Below are 19,934 nucleotides of genomic sequence, written 5' to 3'. Positions count from 1 at the left end.
GCTAAGATGAAAATCACATAGGACATACGGCACCGCTTGTTTTACTTGCTAAATTCTTGGCAACGGTCTAGATTCCTTTATTTGAGACACAACAGTGTAGATAAACGTTTGCAGTAAGTATGTGCTTGTATTGATAAATGTGGTCAGACTTTTAAAAAATATGTACGCGAGCACGGTAACGGGTGTGTAATAATCGACACATTTATAGTTATCAACATGAATATATTTTGAATTCACTGTTCGTCGTTGTTAGTATTATGTTTAGTTTAATCTATTTTGATATTGTACCTAATTTTATTTTTGGCTGTCATTTTATTGTATTCCAAATATTATTTATTATGCATTATTTAATTTGTATACATAATGATGATCCTTTTGTGAATTTCTAATAATTACTTGACATTGTGGTTATAATGTCTTTTTCAGAAGGTTATTATTATTAAAGCTATTTATCTATAAGTAGGTACCTATACCCCGGGTTATCTATAGGTAGGTAGGTAGGGTAGGCAGGTAGGTAGGTAGGGGGGTATTATGATGGTGCAATTACATTGCCATTGATGAGCTAAGCTTTATAGGAACGCTTAATTTATAAAATATGACTATTTAACATAACCAATGCTTATCAAATCAAATCGAAAGTTTATTTTTTGAATTAAATCGCATTATATTAAGTTTAGAGTTAGGTACATTCAATGTTATTTTTTTGGTTGAACCGCACCTCACTTTATGAAGAAATATCTCGAAATTAAATATAATTCAAACCTATGAGTTGATTATGTAATTTTAGACAATATGCGTAAATTAAGTAAGTATGCAGAATTTGCCGCTGTTCTGGCACAGCCATAATATTCATCGTAAATTGTGACACACCAGCGACCTAAAATTGTGGATCGGTCGACTGAAATGGCCTTGCAGACCCAAAATTATTTTGGTCCAATTTGCGAGGCGTTCAAGTCGTAACTGGGAGCCCAATTTTATGATTGACAACTGAGGCATAACGGTTATTGTCGAATACTTTCCCGGACACTAGCAATTAGGAATACTGTTACGTAGATGACACGCATTTGTAAATACTTACTGCCTGTACCCTAATGGTAACATAACGGTAAAAAAATATAACAAAAAATTTAACCGACGTCTTATTTTTTTGGTTTTATGTAGTTGGTTAAATTGTGATATTTTTTTTCGCTCTTTTTAATGTAATTTATCTGTTGCAATTATCGTTACCGTTAGAGACGTTAATTATTGAGGAGTGCTCGCGGTGTTTCACCGTTCGTTTCACTTCGTCATATTACGAGCATACATTTCTTACTTAGTCACGGTGTGAAGTAATCGAATCTCCATCCATGAAATACCTATTAGAAAGTAGTTTCAGTAGCCAACTGTGGTGTTCCTCATCAGTTTCACTAAACCAAACGCTGATTTCCAAGAGCAAACAGGTGCACAAGTTATTACTAAATATACCAAAATCAAAACATGTCTCCCTACAAATTCAATATTCGAAGAGTTTTTCCTAGGATCAGATCAGTAGGACTGGTTTGGTTTTAATTGATTTCAAAAACAGGAGGAACTTAGAATATATATATATATATATACATATATATTTACTTGATTTTAAAATCAAGTAAAACCAAGTATATTCGAGGTTTTTAAACAAAAAGTATTTTATCCTCGTATCAAAAGAATGATAAAGCGCTACCTCAGCAGCTTTAAAGAATAATTCGCAGCGAGTTCTGCCCACTGACAGAAGCACCTGGCCCACTCGGATGTCACCACTTTATGCGATTCGCTAGCTGACGCGAATGTTTTCCTTCTTTTGCAAGTATAAACCAGTTGACTTAGATTTATGTCAGCCTGTTGTAATTTTGATAGTACATATTTCAAATTAACTAGGAGGGGTTTTCTTTGTATATATTACGTATATAGTTTGACATAATTTTGATTTGACGTAAATTGCATTCGCATCCGCCCACTGCTCATAACTCAAAAAATATTTCACATAAGCATGTCAAATTTGGCTCATATATTGAGACGTGAGATACATGTTATTATGTGCTCCAAATTTCATAAACGTACCTCAAACGGTTATTTAGATGTTAACATCCAAAAATGAAAATTTTCATCACGGACTCACCTTACAACGACAAATCGCTTAAGTCAACAATCAAAGCATAATCATAATATTGAACTTGGTTCTCATTTCACATTTATGTTTTGGTGGGATAAGTAATGACCGCTGTCCATAGACACTCACGACTCCGTGAGAATCGTTGGACTGCCAACTTTTTAAAAAGAGATAGAATCAGACCATCGCTTTAATTTGCGAGAATTATAAAATTTGTTTAATAAATGTAGCGTTTTCAGGCAGTCCAGCGCGAAGCTACGAATAGCCCGGATCAATACGAGAAACCAAATCTATTTAGCTCTACCGCTCCGCTCGGACACAGACACGTGAAATAAATGCGATGGCGACCTTTGACCGTTTGTCTATCTGCATTTATGCATTCAGACCTCGACCGGTCAGCGAACAAATTTCAGGTGGCATCCAAGTCCAATTTAATTTTATTATTGCGGAATGTCTACTTATTAGCTTAGCGTAAAATGAATTAAAGCATCGTGAGTGTAAAACCTATAGCGTTGGCTTACTGCAAGAAGTCACTAAAGGAAAAAAACACTAAGTACACACAGTATATAGCAGAAGTTTATAATTAATTACAACTAAATCTAATTTATGCGAAAGTTTACTTTTTCTTAATTTTTCATAATTAAGCATTATTATAGCTTCAGCCCATGGTTTCGGATATAAAACTTACATAACACACGACAGAAATATAGGTAGGTATAGGAATTATAAATTTTCTTTTTGTGATCTTCGGCGCAGGAAAAAATAAAAGTAAAAAATAAACATTCAAAACAAACTTTTAATAAAAATATGAAATAATCTAAGCTGTTTATAAAGTCCATTTATTTAATTTATACCATAATGTGTACACACTTAGCCACAAAAATTAACAGTGAAATAAAATGAAGCTAAGTCTGCACTAGAAACAAAACTTGGTGCGCTTTTTCTCACATAACTTTTTAAATTCTATTATTATAAGTCCGAAAGTGTTTCTAATACAAATTTACATCATAATTTTTATTCATGAGTAGCGTTTGTTACTAACGATCAATAATCTGACATCTTTTTTATACGACTGATTAATTTCATTTTTTCTTAAATAAATGGTGTTTCATAATGTCGATAATCATACATCTTTTTTATAGGTAGGTACTACTATATATTTTCATATATATTTTAATAACATGTGTTTTTAAGTTATATGACTAACAAACGTGAGAATTGCGTCAAGACGCGAAGCACAACCACGCGGAATAGGAGCTCCGCGAAGCGAAACTCCGTCGACTTTGTAATATAGTCCCATTAGACAAATAATGAATGAGAAAACACCAATGACTGTAATTATTTATGACTTCAAAACGTTTTATCACTATTCATTTATCACTCCAGGATTAAGAATTCTCGTACAGTCACCAGTACCAATATCTGACACAACAAGCGTGCATAAATATCTGATACGGCTCTATTTCTAGGGCCGGAAGGACGTGTCAGATATTTTTGCACGCTCCGCTGTGGCAGATATTAATGCTGGTGACTGTACGTTGTTAGTGATGAAATTATTAATAAAAAATATGATAACTGTCTGTTGAGCTGCCATGGTAGTCATAAATATTTTTTATACATAAAAGTTATGATGAAAAAAAAATGAGCAGTGCTGATTATGAAGACAAAGCGAAAGAATAAAATAGGACTAAGAATTTTATGCGAGTCAATATGCACCCCACATAGCAACATCACTAAAAGATTATGTTTTACAAAACATAAAGTAATGTCGGAGTAAACAGAAAAACCTATGTAAGAGCTAAAAAAATCCTTGATTCCCTTTCGACGCTACCGTCAAAAATAGCACCCCAGGAATAAAATAACGCCTCCGAAATGAATTATGAATGAACATTATGATAATTATAAGGGAGCAATAAAATGGATCAACCTATCTCATTTGTGGTGTTCTGCCGGCCGGTAGTTATACAAAGAAGGCAATAAACCCGGTTATGCTGGCCAGTACCGGGCCTTGCTCTACGTAATCAAATAAGCGGAGTACAGCCAACGGATTTACGACCGACAAAGCAAATCCTTCTCCAGCTTACTTACATAAATACGTACACGTACGAAGAATAATAGCTATAACATCATGAATGTGATAATTTAATAAGATAAGATAATGATTTATTTACCAAAATTAAGATAACACAGTCATAGAGATGTACAATACAATATTAATCGCCATGCATCGTGTGAACTAAAGTTTAGCTGTGGTTCACACACTAGGTCGAGCCTGTATCGTGTGAGCCCAAAAAATAAATACCTCGGCAAGGCCGCAAAGTTTATGAACACGCCATGGTATCTATCTATCTATCTATGACCCAAAACCAATGACCTTGCGAAGAAGATGGCCATATGATAGAAGAAAATATAGATGGAAGATGGATAGGTACAAAGCATTGAAAGCAAAGCACTGACATTTTAGTTCATTGACACTTTCGTAGATTTTACGAACGAAACGCTTTGCGAACTTAGCCACCTATTGAGTGATAAAAACATAAATACCTGTACGTGTTAAGGATTGTACAAGAGAATAGAGAGCTCCACGGGTCGAAAAAGTGTTGTCATACTTAATTAAGCAGAAACTCACTTATTTTCACACCGGCAGCTTCCAAAACACTCTCATTAGTAACTGGAACATCTGTGTGCAAAAAGAAATAAAAATAAGAAGTGAAACTTAATTGTTTGTCAACTGTTTCAATAAGGCCCAATCCATTTCAAAGTATCCTTATTGCCTAACAAGGTAGTTTGTAGTTGACATTGTGTCCGTCGTGGAAATAATAAGTAAATAAGTTCACGGCTATCCAAACTTCATATCTGTTAATTTAAAATCAATCCGTTCACTAGACTAGATGAATTCAACTGGCAGTGTTCGACCCGAACAAACAAATATTGGACGTTAAATAAAAACTCATTTGCAAAAGAACAATTATTTGTTAATAAAAATATGAAGAAAAATATTCGACGATTCGATCCGTTAGATTGAACTGATTGCCCTCTAGAAACTTAGTTTTAACCATAGACATTTTGAAAAAATAAAAAAAATGCGCACGCACTACGATAATGAAAGCGGTTGGCTTGACTGTATGGGATTATTCTTAGGGACTGTTTCACCATCCATTGATTAGTATTAACTGACGGTTAATTGTGATGCCGTCTCTATTTGTTTTTTCGAATAGACGGAGACGGTATCACATTTAACCGTCAGTTAACACTAATCAGTCTTACATGCAATTGTCTGAAGTATCATTGAAAAGTTAGCGATGCGCGAAATGAGTTTTGGTACATTTGTTATACTCGTAGGTAGGAGATGCTTCGTTTTTTTTTATTTCGAAAAACAGAAATATGGCACTTCTCGTGTTCCATTTTCAAATGGTAAGCAAAAATTTCCGAGCATGTTTGAGATAAGTAACGAAATTAACTACATATTTCATTGTACCCGATTAATGAAATGTATATAACTATATACTCAGCTATCATTAAATATATTTCATTCTTCGCGGCTGTTTGAGAAAATTTCCCTAAGTGCATTTTTGAGTCCTAGCAAACAGTTTTACTTGCGTCTAGTCTATACTTGGTTTGGATATGTATTTAACTAAATATAAACAAACTTCAGGAGCCAGATTTGGTAAATTCAAGGATTTTAAATATTTTACTTATCTATCATTGTAATACCTACAAACTATACTAGTGTATTTCAATACAGAAATGTAAGTAAATGTTTAGATAGTTTAATGGAAGAATTTCAATATTTAGACACCAATTGACGTTGTTTTGTTTACATTTAGTTAAATACCTATCCAAATATAGATATATATGTTTCATCTTTTCTTGATCTGACTGTTGTACCGGCCTAAGAGACAATTGGTGCTTTTCTCAAAATCAAAAAAGGAAACAACGAACAAAAAATACATGATATGTAATTGACATAAAGTAATGCAATGTATTAAGTGCTAAAACGATTTAAATGAAATTTGCCAAGGCAAATAGTTGGAGTCCCTGAGGACTTAATTATAGTTTTTATCCCGGGAAATGACATAGTTCCCATGGAATTTTTGGCAGACAAATTAGCGGCCAAAATCTAGTATACATATAATATAGTTAAGTTAATCGGTCTTTCTTTTTGTAAAACTTTTCTAGAATTGTTCTTTATTTCTAATTTTGAGCTTGACCGTACACATGTCGTGTAAATAATTCATATTGTGTCTTCTTGTAAGTTTTTGCCAAACAGTCCTTCGAATTATCTTCTGAATATATGTAGTGACCCATCCATACTCCTTATTTATTATCATAAATATGAATAGTCTACGTATCTATCCTATTTGTTGCCCTTTTACAAAAAAACACTTGAATCGTCATTCGTGAAACTTGCATATTTTGGATAGACATATTAGCTTATTTTTTTAAATTCGGAAAAAGCTTGTTTTCATTTCAGTTATGCGTAGATAATAAAATAGCAGAGCATTTAAGTGAAGCCATTAAATAAGCTTTGATATATTTTAACCTCACCACGTTTCTGTAATTAATTCTTGCAAGTTAAATTTTACCCGCTTTCAATGATCGATTTGATATGATTTTCGATAATATCGAAAATCGTGTAATAGTTGTAATTGGACAAAATCGTGTTCTAAAAGAAAACTTTATTGAACATCAAAACAAGATCTTTGTTTTTTTTTAAACCACTTACCAATAGTGAGAAAGTCATCGGTATCGTATCCGCTATCCTGTCTGGATGCTTGTATCGCTTCCCTGACAGAATCAACGAGCACGTGACCCAGGCATATTGGAGGTTCCCCAGTGGCTAAACCATTTGAAATATTAAATTCATCTCCATCACCACACAGTTAAAGAAATATGCGTTAATTTAATACTCCATGCGTTATTATTGACTCGAGAAAACATGCGATAGATTTTTGTCGGATTTTTTTAGTTAAATAGTTGAATCAACTCGATTGATATGAGATAACTATACAATATTAACAGAAAACGGTACCTTTAGAACCCAATATTCCAACGGGATTTGGTCTATTTCGACTCAAATACACCCGAAAGTCGTGTGGGATATCTTTAGCACCTATGATGTGGTAGTTCCATGTTCGATCGGTGTAAATCTCTCCCGAAAGGTTATTAAATACCATTTGCTCAACCGACCATAGTGATAAAGATTGTATGAATGCTCCTTCAACCTAAAAGCATAGTTTTAATCAAAAATATATTTCATTTATATACTTACAAAGTTACTCTACGTCACAACGTAATCCATCCATAAATCTTATAACATATGTGTATATAAGAAGGGACGAAGGATGAATGCGCGTAGATATAAAATTTTCTATTCTATTATCAGTCATGGAGCCCGTATGTAAATGATAAAAGTATATTCTCACCTGACCCACGTCTAGAGCCGGATTAAGGCTGCGTCCTACATCTTCGAATATGTCGGCGCGAACTATCCATTTTGTGCCGGTTAAAATGTCTATCTCGACTTCGGTTGTTGCAATACCAAAGATTGGGTATTCCACTAAACGGGGATCGTTTGGGCTGGCTTGGTAGTTAGCTTGGAGGAGTATACCCTGAAGATCGGCTTGGAAAACTACCTCTTCCCATGTGGCTGTTGGCATCGCTGCTCGAACTGGTGCCAATCTTAGTAGAATTTGCTGGCAACATCTTTGGACAGCTAACGCACAACACTCAGTTGTAATGCTCGAAGCCGTCGCAAAGTTATTGGGAGTTGTAAAACTGTAATGCGCTAGAATAGCTACTTTTTCAACTGGTATTTTAAATTCATTAGCAGCTACTTGTGCTATCTTAGTGTTAATTCCTTGTCCTATTTCTATTCCTCCAATGTTTACTACGACGCTTCCATCGCCGTGACATATTGAAACTAAGGCTCCATAGTTGCCGAGGTATGCTGCTGGGAAAGCCATATTGTTGAGTCTCAAAGCGCGTTTTTTCCAACGGTGCTTTAGGTTAAACTCTTTGATATATTCTTGTCGCTGGTAGTATTCAGTTTTATTCAAAAACATTGGAATAAAATCTGGCAGCTGATTGTCATTTATCCGGTAATTAGCAAAACGCACTTGAATTGGGTCTTTCTTTAATTCCGCAGCTACATGTTCCATTATATGCTCTATGGCTGCGATACCTTCAAAAGCACCTAAAAAAAGAACGTTTTATGTGACTGAAAACATGTTGTTTAATTTTATATTTAGGTATTTTCATATCGTACATTTATTTTGACTTACCAGGAGCTCTCATGAAACAATTCGTGGGAGCATCAGTAATGGGGCCAAACGAATCTACCTTCCAGCGATCAGGGTTGTAACAATTTTTTATACTATCAGTGACATATGTATTTTCATTCTCATTCTTAGACATACCATCATTGACGTAAACTGTTGCGTCCATATATTGAATTTGACCATTTCCATCTACACCGACCTAAAAGTACCTACTTGTTAATGACTATGAATATGGTCTATCTGCTTTAAATAATATTTGTTTTTTTAGCAATACACCTTGTTCAACAAAATCTAAGATTTATTAAAAAACGAGAAATATTGTTGGATCGCCGGATGGGATTCGGACATCCTGTGGCTTTACGCGCCAGAGGTGTCAAACCAACTAAGTAGACTACCGGGGAATCATCCAAACAGCCGAAAATTGTTACCACTTGCATACGCCAATAGTGGAGTGTGGTGCCCTTACGATTCCTATTACGTTCCAAATTAGTCATTCGAATTCGTCCGGCGACCCGAATTTTATTCCTGTTTTTAATAAATTTTGCTTTTATTTTAAGTGAACTATCTCATGCTTTATTTCATGATTAAATTACCTCATAATCTAGTCTTGAGTTTGGTCTTTTTCCAGTTATTCGCATGATATCGGGCATTCGCATTGCCATCCGACAAGGTCTATTTAATTTGTATGCTGCAAGAGCAGTTGCGCATGTAGTAAACATTTGTCTAGCAATTTTGCAACCAAAAGCCCCTCCGCAGCGTCTTGTCCGTACAACTATTCTGTAATGGAACATAATGAAGTTACATTATTTATTTACAGGAATAACGTAATAATACATTTTTCGTAATACTTTATTGTGCTTCTCATTTTAAGTAAAAATATTTATTTAGTTTTTATAAGGTTTCGTGCCCAAAAGTTGCCAATTATACCTTATAAAAGTGTAAGATGTTATGAAATCCTTGGTGTGCGAGACCAACCCGTACCTACTTGAATATTTGTTAAACATTAAAAATATATATATACCTTTATTACAGAACATTTAAGATTCCATAAAAATATTTGTCCCACTCTACATACAAAATTACCTGTTACTGCATACAATTGAGGGCTAGATTTTTGCCGCTCAGTATAGTTAGTATTCTTCATGACATTGAAGCATCAATTTATATAAACTTACAAGTTTTCGGGAATTTTGAGAAACTGCGCAATAGCTGCCTGAGTAATATCCATCCATTGAGACGCAGTGTCGATTTCGTATCCGTTATCTACTGGCCTTGTTATCGAGGTGTGTAATTCCATCATATTATGGTATTGTCGCGGTGAACAGAATTTTCCTTTTATCACTTTTTGTACGTTCGCCCCTCTATCAGTTGGGGTTATTCCAGGATAAGGAACAAGCCTGTTTTCTAGTGGTGGTGCTTCAATAGCATCTTGGATGGTAAAGATAACTGGTTTCTTCGGTAAATTTTTATATTTCACTTTCACTAAATATGACACTTTATCGGCCAAAACCTGACTTTCTGCCACGACTATCGCGACAGGTTGGTTGTAGTAGAAAATTTTTTCGCTTGCTAAGACCTCTTCATTTTCAAATAGCAATTGAAAATCTCCACGAACGATACTGTTTACTCCTGGAATATCTTTAGAAGTATACACGGCAATCACGCCATCGATTTTCTGAAATTAACATAGTATTAATATCAAACATTAAATACAATTAAATTAAAATGAAACCAGAAAAGTGTGAGTCGGACAGATGAGGGTTCCAATACAAATTAAAAAACTTGCGAAAAATACGTTTATGGGTGGATACCAAAACGTTGGACCATTTTAAATGGTAGTTTTTAAACCATAGAAAATAACGGACTGGATAAAGTGACGTTGTAGAATTCAATACAATCAAAAAATAATCATTCATAGAATTGTTTAACTTTCATGTCATAACGGACATTTCATGTTTAACCACCAGCGTTAAGGTGTTCTATCGTCGACCTAATTCGTTAATCTTCTATAATAAGTCCATTTTGACAAAGTTTACAGGACATTGAAAAAAACTGCATAAAATCTTCAATCGTTAACTAATCAAAATTTTGAAATCCCGTTTGTAGCTATGACTAAACTTGATATTTTAAAGATATAAATCAGCATATCTTACACAAATGACAGGCAATTAATAAAAATGAGTATTTAGCAGGTTTTCGTCTTGAAGGTTAAATTGAATATAGGACTTAGCAGTAATTACATTAGACTTAAATTGAGTATGCTGGAGAAAATATCCATAATATTTTGTTTATTATTATTTTACGATAAAACGAATTGAGCCAGTAATAAAAATTGTATTTAAGGCTTATACTGACAGTCCTTGTATGGATCTGACAGGACTTAAGACCACTTAAACCTAGATTAAAAAGCCTGCAAGTGGACGTTAGTGTTTATCAATCACTCTAATAATTATAAGATGTACTTATACCTAAACAACACTCTTTTTACTGAACAATCAGCAATAGGTAATTAACAAGCAAATAATGATTAAAATATATGGTCTGGACGTTCAATAATAATATATAGAACTATGAGAAATAACACAATCAATTTACGCTGTTGATATTTTTTTGTTGTCATACTCAAATAAACCGAATTTTCAGTTAAACGTCGCATGACCCAACCGGCACAGCACATGGCATATAACTGTCAGTGCAAAACTGACGCCCGAACTGGACTTAGCAGATTTTCTGTGTGGAGGTCAGAAAGTAGTTTTCGAGCATAAGATTGGACACTTATTTTATGCTGATATCGCCATTATTCCTTTACCAAACGGTAAAGAATGGTGTGCACTTTTTGACAAGTATGAAAAGTAATTTTCGCCCAAAAGTGGACTTAGCAGGAGAACGAATTAGGGCGACGCTATGTGAACTTTTTTAACTCCACCCTTACACGTCACAGTATTTCTATGGTGAGCTCTTACTTTTTGTTAAATTTTATAGTAATTCATCAACGGAACGTATTATTAAGTATTCCCACAGATTTTATATTAAACACACATTCAAGAGATTGTATATTTGATTACGTGACTTCAGAACATTTTTTTTTAAATGAGGGCTATCGCGTATGAATTCGCCACTAGAGGCGCTAGTGTAGCGTGAGGTCTCCGAAATGTCAAATCTCATAGTTTTTGGGTGAGCTACGCGGGTTTATTTATAATTAGACTAATTTTGTGAATATTTTGCAATATCTGAAATTATTGTCTTTCGGAAACCATTGTCCTCCCTTTTTTCCGAACAAAACGGGGACTATGCAACACTGTAGCATGCTCGATATTTTATGGTACGGTTTTAAGGTGTATTAAATATGCTTTTAATTTAAACTTTGTTTTCACGCCCGTAATAACAGACTTTGAAAGCCATACTTAAAAACCTCATGCAACATTGCGCCATCTAGTGAGACAAAAAAAGATAGCCCTCATTGGAATAGATCACAGCCCTAAAAGTGTTTCATGTTTTTTTAAGTAGCCTGTATAGTATCCCACTGCTGGGCAAAGGCCTCCCCTCCTGACTTCCACAACAAAATCATAATATAAACTTCAATTTCAACTCTATATTTTGTTTCATATTTAATTAAAATTATTATTTTTTTAATTTTACTCTACTGGCTGCCCTCCAGCTCCACACCTTCCTGAGAAAAAAAGACATAAAAAAAAAACTAGACAACTGGACTGAAACTCCAAAAAATTACGTTGATAAACTCACCAAGACGTCGGAATAATCGATGGACTCGATCTCGCCTTTCGCAACAGTAGAAACAACAAATGATGCAAAAACTTCATCTATAATAGTGGGAACGTCGTCGGTGTATTTTGCTTCTCCCGCACATTGAATAAGACCCTCTTTCTTCAAAAGTGGTTGGGTAATGGGGTAATCCGCTTTATTCGTGTCATACTCCTGATAACTGCGGCTTACAGGTGGTCTATCTTCATACGCAGTGGTTGCGCCTGATGCGTATTTTGGATCCAAAATCTCACGTGGGCAAAGTTTGATGATACACTGGTGGAGAAAATTTAAATGATTAAAAATAGATAAGAAGGTTTAACAAATTCTGATTAGTAATGTTTTAACGTTTTTTTACATTCCTAAGTATAAATTACCTTGTAGAAAAGAGCTAGCGCCAGTTTTTTTCTGTAAAACGGCAGCGGTTCTGGCGGATTAAAATCTGGGTTAATCTCCTTTTCCAAGCAATGCAGTGCTTCTTGCAATGTTTTATTTGAGAAAATATTGCATCCAATTAGTTTTTTTTCTGTATCATACGCATGCGTAAACGAAGGATTGATGCCTCCGTACACAATTGATGCTTTTAGAACTATATGAGATTTGGGGTCCAATTTGAAGAGAAACGCAGAATTCACCTCAGCATGCGCGTTTTGTTCTTTTGGTGAAATCTGAAAAGCATAATCCATACTCATTGATTCATTCTAGAGTGTTTTAATACCTATACGATACCTATTAAGTATCAGTAGGTAGCATGGTGCCGTGATAAGTTATTGCATTACAGACAAATAAAAATAATTCTGCAGTAGGGGAGACCGGGGACAAAAGTAACATTTTGCATTTGTGCTTCGATTACTCGCTATCTATTATGTATTTGATATCTATCTATATCTATTATATATATGCGTCCATTTTTATTAAATTGAGTTCGATTTTTTATAGTTACAAGTATTTGAAAACTAATTGACGATTGCTACTTTTGTCCTCTAGGGGTAGGATGAAAGTAACATGGTTAGAATCGAAAGTAAAACCCATGAAACACCACTTTACGGAAGTGATCTGCATAATCTTTGGTCACTTCTTTCTATTTAATTTAAGTTTAGGTACTTTAATTTTTGGAATTTATGATGTCTAATTTTTTCTGCAAAAAATGCTTTCTGCTCGGTATAGTCCTATAAGCGCCATTTAATCTCAATTTCTGTGAACATTTAGAGGGAGAATTTGAGTGTAAGTTAATGATTTTTGGCGTATTTTATGATCTCAATGTAATTTGGCAGGTTTTTTGGTTCAGCCTAGGCGTTATGTTACTTTTATACCCATCGCAGTTTTTCATACATCCTTAGCAAAAAACTAAATGTATTGCATAAAAATAACTTAAAAGAATCTATAAGCAATTTAATAAAGAAGTACAAATTCTAGTAGTCATGTGGATATTATCGCCCTTATAATCAATAAGCGCCAAACAGATCAATCTTAAAATGTTACTTTAGGGGTGCAAAATCATGTTAGGACCTGTAATTTTACTTGAGGTTGAGATGTAGGGTTGATACCTGGTTACAAGCAGAGAAATGATATTATTATTTGCCTGCTCTGGATGGCTGCATGTGATATTCTGATCACTGAATAACTCTACGAAGCCGTTGTTAATTTCAACCCGCTGTAACTTTTCTCCCCGGTCTCCCCCACCTTGATTATTTAACGAATGTGTTCTCAACACTATAATTTATTAAAAATGAAGTTTACCTTATATGTAACCAGCTCGTAATGTCGGGATAAAGGAGGTAATTTGATTTGAATCATCACTCGACCTTTTATATCTGTTTTAAGAAATTCTGTTAAGTTCATATCTGTCTGCTTAAGGGTCCGATCCACTGTAAATGTAAAATATATTGTAAGACTCGATACCAAAAAATACTTGGTTGGCTAGTTACGACGTTAAATTTCAATTATTTAAATTAAATCATAAAAGTAATCATAAAGTTAAAAACACTTGCCTAGTGTTACCACCGCTCCAATGCATGAAAACAGGACAAAAATATCTGACTGAAAATCAGGATGTTCGTGCTTTAATATTAAATTTCCAGCCAATGTGCCGATCTGCACAAAATAAAATAAAAACTTTGTTATTTCTGGCAGATTAATACATGATTAAGTACGAGCATTTGTATTCTCCATCGCAAACATTGGACTTGCCTAGGTGGTCTGAAAACACACTTAAGTATTTGAATGACAATACAGTCTTGTGAAAATATTGATGAGCACCTAGCTACACGGCTCCGACGTTTATGTTGACGACATATTCACATACAAGACATACAAGCAACCAAATCAGGATAGCCGAACCGTTTATAATTCTACGCTGTTTAATCAATGAAGAATTTCTTTCTTTTTTTTCTTTTTTACATATGTTCAATATTTAGCTACTCCTCATAGGTAAAATTGTACTTTGCAATTTGATGCTAATAAATTAAAAGTTAAAAAAGTGAATATGTCAATTTTAGAGCTATTATTTTTAACTAAACATTATTTATTATTCAAAATGTGAACTCACATTTCGAACCGGAATATGAGCCACTTGTTCCAAATGTCTTCTTAAAATGTTTAAGTACCAGAAATCTTCATTTGATTTACTCAATTCATTAAAAAGGTTTATAGTATCCGTCAGAGTCATATTAGCTCCAAGCACTAAATTCACGTCCACATAGTGAGAGCGCAACTCAGTCACGTTGTTTATGTCTATCAACAACTTAGGGTAAAATTTTATAGGATATGCCCCTGGAAAATGATACGACACATTAGAGAATAATAATCATGACATTAGTGATCAACTGAGCAATCCTTATCCGTCTCCAATATGTTCTTCATAATTTCATTTGTCATAACGAAATTGTCATAAAATATGGTACCGTGCCGTATTCAGGATTTTTCGAAATGTTATCTCACATATATATTAAATGCAGCAGGTTTGATAAGTTTAGTAAAATTCTTCCAAAAATACTTATTTCACTTTGACAACGGAAAATTATGGAATACGATACGTTATTACATATGAAATTCAGATAAATGATAGGGAACCTTCCTTACCTCTAGACGTATTACCACAAATTAACATATAATTGCCATAACCATTTAATTGGTCAAGAGATTCAAAAATAGATTTGATAGTATTCACTGCATACCAGAATCTGCCATCAGAGAGTGATATTTTCTTAGGAAAAGCAACGTCTGAGCTCGTCGTTACTGTATTAACGACATACCAATCAGTATAATTGCTGGTACTCTCACAAATGCCGCCGCATTTCTTTCCTGATTTAGGACATACCAAATTATCGACATCTTCAATATCTTTTATTTTATTTATTACTTTTGGATCCGGATCTACCGCAAACGATTTGAAAGCCTCAAGAATTGGCCGGTATCCCGTACATCGACAGAGATTGCTACCAAATGATTTTTCAACTTGCTTTTCAGTCAGATGGTGTTCATTACTTTGCACTAAACTGGAAATAAAATGTACTTTAAGCCAAAAATGTTTTTTTCTTGTAGCTATAAATTCACTAGCTGCCATTTGAACTGACCTGTACATGCTCATAACAAAACCAGGGCTGCAGTAGCCGCATTGAGAGCCGAAGTAGTTGTTGAGCCGCTTTTGGATAATATTGTAGCCTTTGTTTCTACTGCCGATCCCTTCAACTGTAGTAATATCCCAGTCTTCACAAGATAAAACTGCTACTAAGCACTGGAAATGTGACGAGATACAATATGTGAAACCTGATTAAGGCAATGAATAACTTTTGTAGTAATCATTTAATTTGATTCCTCTTTCATCTGTATTTGGTTTTAAGTGGGAGTCTGTGTGGGTGGAAGTGGAAGTGTTTAAGTTTCACATTTGAAGTCAGTAAATACTTCTATTTTAGGAAAACATTACTTATAAAACCGTGGTAGTCTAGTGGTTTGACCTAATACTATGGCCTCTCGAGCAGAGGGTCGTAGGTTCGATCCCGAGCTCGCGCCTCTGTGTTTTTCTGAGAAATTACATTTGAAATCTACCATGAGTTTTATGGCGAAGGAAAACATCTTGAGGAAACCTGCACAAAAAATGGTTTGTGTGAAGTTCCCGATCTGCACTTGGGCTCGCGTGGGAACTACGGCCGCAAGCCCTCTCGTTCTAAGAGGAGGCCCTTGCCCAGCAGTGGGTCGTATATAGATGATAATGAGATAATGATAACTTACCGAGTTGACGGAGAAGGTGACAAGTTCGCCCGTAGGAGGGCGGCGCGCGCGCACATTAACCACGCACGCGCCGCAGCCGCCCTCCAGGCACATGTACTTGGTCCCGCGCAGCTCCGCATACCGTCGGATGAACTCGGTCAACGTTGTGTCAACCGATAACTCATGTCCGGCTGATACAAAAGGAAGCAGTAAGCATCAAAAGTAAAACTAAAATTAAGTCTACGACGTCTATGCGGTACCATAATCGCTTAATGGCACAACAGCAATGACAATGACAGATTTCTATGCTTTTTCAATATTTTTAGAACTCTTAAACGCATAAGTATAAATTAGGTACCGGGTACTGATTCACCGTGGTCGAATTTCTATGCGCGCAAGTAATAACTATCTATATCAATACTAAGTATATTGATAAGTATTTACTTATCAATATAGGTACTTGCTCTCGCGCATAGAAATACAACCACGATGAATCGATGAAAGAATTCGAAAAAGTAAACGGTACAACAAAAAAAATTGAAAATGTCACATTTTTCAAGTTTTAAAAAAACTTTAAAAAGAGAGGTACTTATGCCAACTTTGCCAATTACGTCTTACGGTATTATGTTTTTCGCGGCGTTATACTACGTCCACATTTTAATCTGAAATAACTCGCTGCTTTAGTTGGATGGTCACAATTAAATATTTTTTTTCAGGCGAGTGATGCAAAAGAAATACTTTTTCACTTCTCATGCTCGTAAAGTTTGTGTTTATGCTGGATCTTGGCGACATGGAATGAGTTTTTATGCTCTAGTGCATAAAGTAAAATCTTCGTCTAAGACCAAGGCAATTAGGTGTTAACAGCCACAAACAAATATGTTTCTATATATTTTTTTTAATAATTTTTAACTTGTATGAAACCAAAAATTAATAAAATAAATTAATATAACTAAATATTCATAATTGTATTAGCAATGCATGAAAAATAAAAGGTAGGTAGGTAAGTGAATAATTTTTTCTTTGTTGTTATTTCATCTCCTCGCAATCGAAGTGAAAAACAAAGTGTAGAACTCGAGCATTAAACCCATTTTCCTCTCGACGTGTCTATCCACCCTCGCCGTACTAAAAACTAATCTCTTCATAAACTATTTTTAAGCATAGGTATGTCAGAAAAACACAAGTTACTTTTAGTCTTTATATTTATCACTGACGTTGATGGTTTTTGGCCAAACACAAGCAAAACTTTACAATACATAATAAATAAACAGGTCTGCAAATTTGTATCAATACACACCACTATATTGTTTTCCGTTGATAGTGAAGAGCACTCTATTCATTTTAAAAACATATCACAAACGTGCTAAGAAGCGCGTTAACAACACCAGTAAATATATACATGTAAGTGGTGGGCGCTAAAAATCATTAATTAGGTAAAAATATTTAATAACAGGAAAAAAATGATTGGCGCAATTATCCGAATTAACTTCACTAGTTTACGTCCATGTACTATTATCAATTAAGTCATTCCCTTAATCCATTACCTAATACTTAATCAATTAGGGTTCCCTATTTTTTTTTATAAAATTTTTAAATCTAAAATTAGGTTTTCTGAGTAATTTCCAGCTAGATGATATTTCCTAATAATGTTTTAACAATTAGTTTTTGTTTTGGCGTAAATTTAATAAAAAACAGCCATGTATGTGAGTTGGAGTTAAAAAATCAAACTGACTAGTTACCCGTTTGAGTTCATAAAGTACAGTACTCTTGTACAGCACTTAGATAACAATACGCTTCTTGTATAGGACCCCCATTTTTTTTTTGTTCTCATTCTTTTTCTTTAACGGTTAAAAATACAACTCGGAATAATAATACTCATAGAGATAAATATACTCGTACCTATATGCATTATATTTACCTACCTCAACAAACAATGAAAACCAGTCAAGCCTGAGTTGGTCTTAGGGACTTTAATCTTTGGTTATAAAATAAAAATACATGTTTCATGTATGGAGTATGGTTGTAGCGACAAAAAAATACAAATTTGTAAATTTCATCTTTTACGGTTCTCGAGACACAGCCTTATGACAGACAGACAGACAAAAAGACAAACAGACGAACAGTAAAGCGTCAGTAATAAGGATCCGCTGATCGCCCTGCCCGGGAACACTAAAATGATTTTATTAAAGTGGAAAATATCGAAAAGTAATTTGTTTTCCCTAGAATTACTGTCGACTTATATCAGACTATTACCAACTTTATTTTCTATCATTGGAAGGTAAGTCAATTCATTTAGCATTGATTGAAGGAAATAATATGCTACATAGTATTTCGTTACTATGTTGCGAATTATTTCCTTATAGCTTGTATGAATGTGATAAAAGCAAAGGACATTGCAGTAGAATATCTATTTATACTGGCTATAGATAGGACGAAATTTAAGGAGTTGACTGCCAAGCTTCAATAATGCAGTAGCACTATAAGAAAACTATAGTAGTCTAGATACTTAGTATAAAAATTACTCGATTGTGTTAGAGGAGAATGAGAGTAGTCAGAATGCTGCAGGTTTAAAACCACAGTTTCAAAATTAACTCGTTTAATTGTTTCAATTTATAGTCCTTGAAATCACCAGTGCTTACGAAATTTAAAGGTTGAAATTATGGCAATATTGTCAGAAACTAACATTTTATAAAGTAAAAAAAACATTTAAATAACTGCTGTGGGTGTATTAATTAAGATTGATTACCAGTTAGTACAAATAAATAGGCGAAAAAAATAACTTTGTTTTTCGTAGAAATAATATGGTATAATATATATAAAATAGTAATTTGTTGCTTGCTTTGAACTTTATAAGAAGTACCTACGACTCGCACTCGGTTGATTTTTGAAATGTCCTCGTTTTGTTTCATTGCAATTAATTTCAAATCGTGAAAGAATAACACAAACATGAAACTTGGCCTCGCTTTTATCAGGCTTTTAATTAATTAATGAGTGTCTTTGAATACACGAGGCGAGAGGCGGACAATAAAAGAATTTTATCTCTATTGTTAAAAGGTTAGGTGTCTACCCTCGGTTTTTGAGAGCTGTGTAAAGATCATTACGAGCTCTCGCCTTACAGTTTAAATGCATTTCTTTGTTTACTCAGCTCGCTGGAACATTTTTTGCTTCTTCTGTTCGTGCATCACAATGTTTGAGTTTAGTTAGCCAAATTTAGTTAGTTAAGGCAACCTAAGAGTACTTCTTTTTATTTTTTGTAATTTTCTAAAAGGAATAATGGTTATCGATTGTTTATCCGAATTTCGAATGCAATAATGTATCGTTTTATATACTTTTTATTTGTCGTAAAATAATTTATTTATGGAACCTTTTTTTCTGGATTGTTTTTGTATAGTTTTAGGCGTAAATAAAGTTACAGGCTAACAAGTAATTCAAAATGATGTTAGGTCGTAAAAGTAATCCAAATCCAGATGAAACCCGCAAAATACTTGTTTTTTTTTAACGAAAATAAACAAATTCACTCTGAAATATTCAGAGATAAAGCCTGCAACACTAATAATTCT

The 19,934-nt window shown here is 34.1% G+C and overlaps 2 protein-coding genes across 2 annotated transcripts in view; one reads left to right on the top strand and one right to left on the bottom strand.

Annotated features, from left to right (window-relative positions):
• LOC141437771 (uncharacterized) overlaps nt 1-19,934 on the top strand; it is a 71,022-nt gene that overhangs the window by 37,374 nt on the left and 13,714 nt on the right. The window lies entirely within an intron of this gene.
• On the bottom strand, nt 4,636-17,714 carry LOC141438383 (xanthine dehydrogenase-like). Its single transcript, XM_074102242.1, has 15 exons — nt 17,672-17,714; nt 16,399-16,568; nt 15,744-15,904; nt 15,250-15,665; nt 14,717-14,940; nt 12,546-12,836; nt 12,151-12,444; nt 9,582-10,081; nt 9,000-9,183; nt 8,410-8,605; nt 7,552-8,321; nt 7,158-7,350; nt 6,852-6,965; nt 4,755-4,805; nt 4,636-4,643 (listed from the first exon to the last, which is right to left on the bottom strand). Exons 1-15 carry the CDS (start codon nt 17,712-17,714, stop codon nt 4,636-4,638), a joined length of 3,615 nt encoding a protein of 1,204 aa, XP_073958343.1.

Source organism: Choristoneura fumiferana, chromosome 18, assembly GCF_025370935.1.
Source record: "Choristoneura fumiferana chromosome 18, NRCan_CFum_1, whole genome shotgun sequence".
NCBI lineage: Eukaryota > Metazoa > Arthropoda > Insecta > Lepidoptera > Tortricidae > Choristoneura > Choristoneura fumiferana.
Note: the sequence above shows the minus strand (reverse complement) of the source record. Positions and strands in the feature narration are given on the sequence as shown.

Bases quoted from the DNA above. Each gene is read 5' to 3' on its own strand.
- LOC141438383 (XM_074102242.1), bottom strand. From the start codon at position 17,714: ATGAATAGAGTGCTCTTCACTATCAACGGAAAACAATATAGTG. The intron at 15,905-16,398 runs GTAAGTTATCAT...TCACATTTCCAG, and splicing joins TCACCTTCTCCGTCAACTCG to TGCTTAGTAGCAGTTTTATC. The intron at 8,322-8,409 runs GTAAGTCAAAAT...TTCTTTTTTTAG, and splicing joins TTGTTTCATGAGAGCTCCTG to GTGCTTTTGAAGGTATCGCA.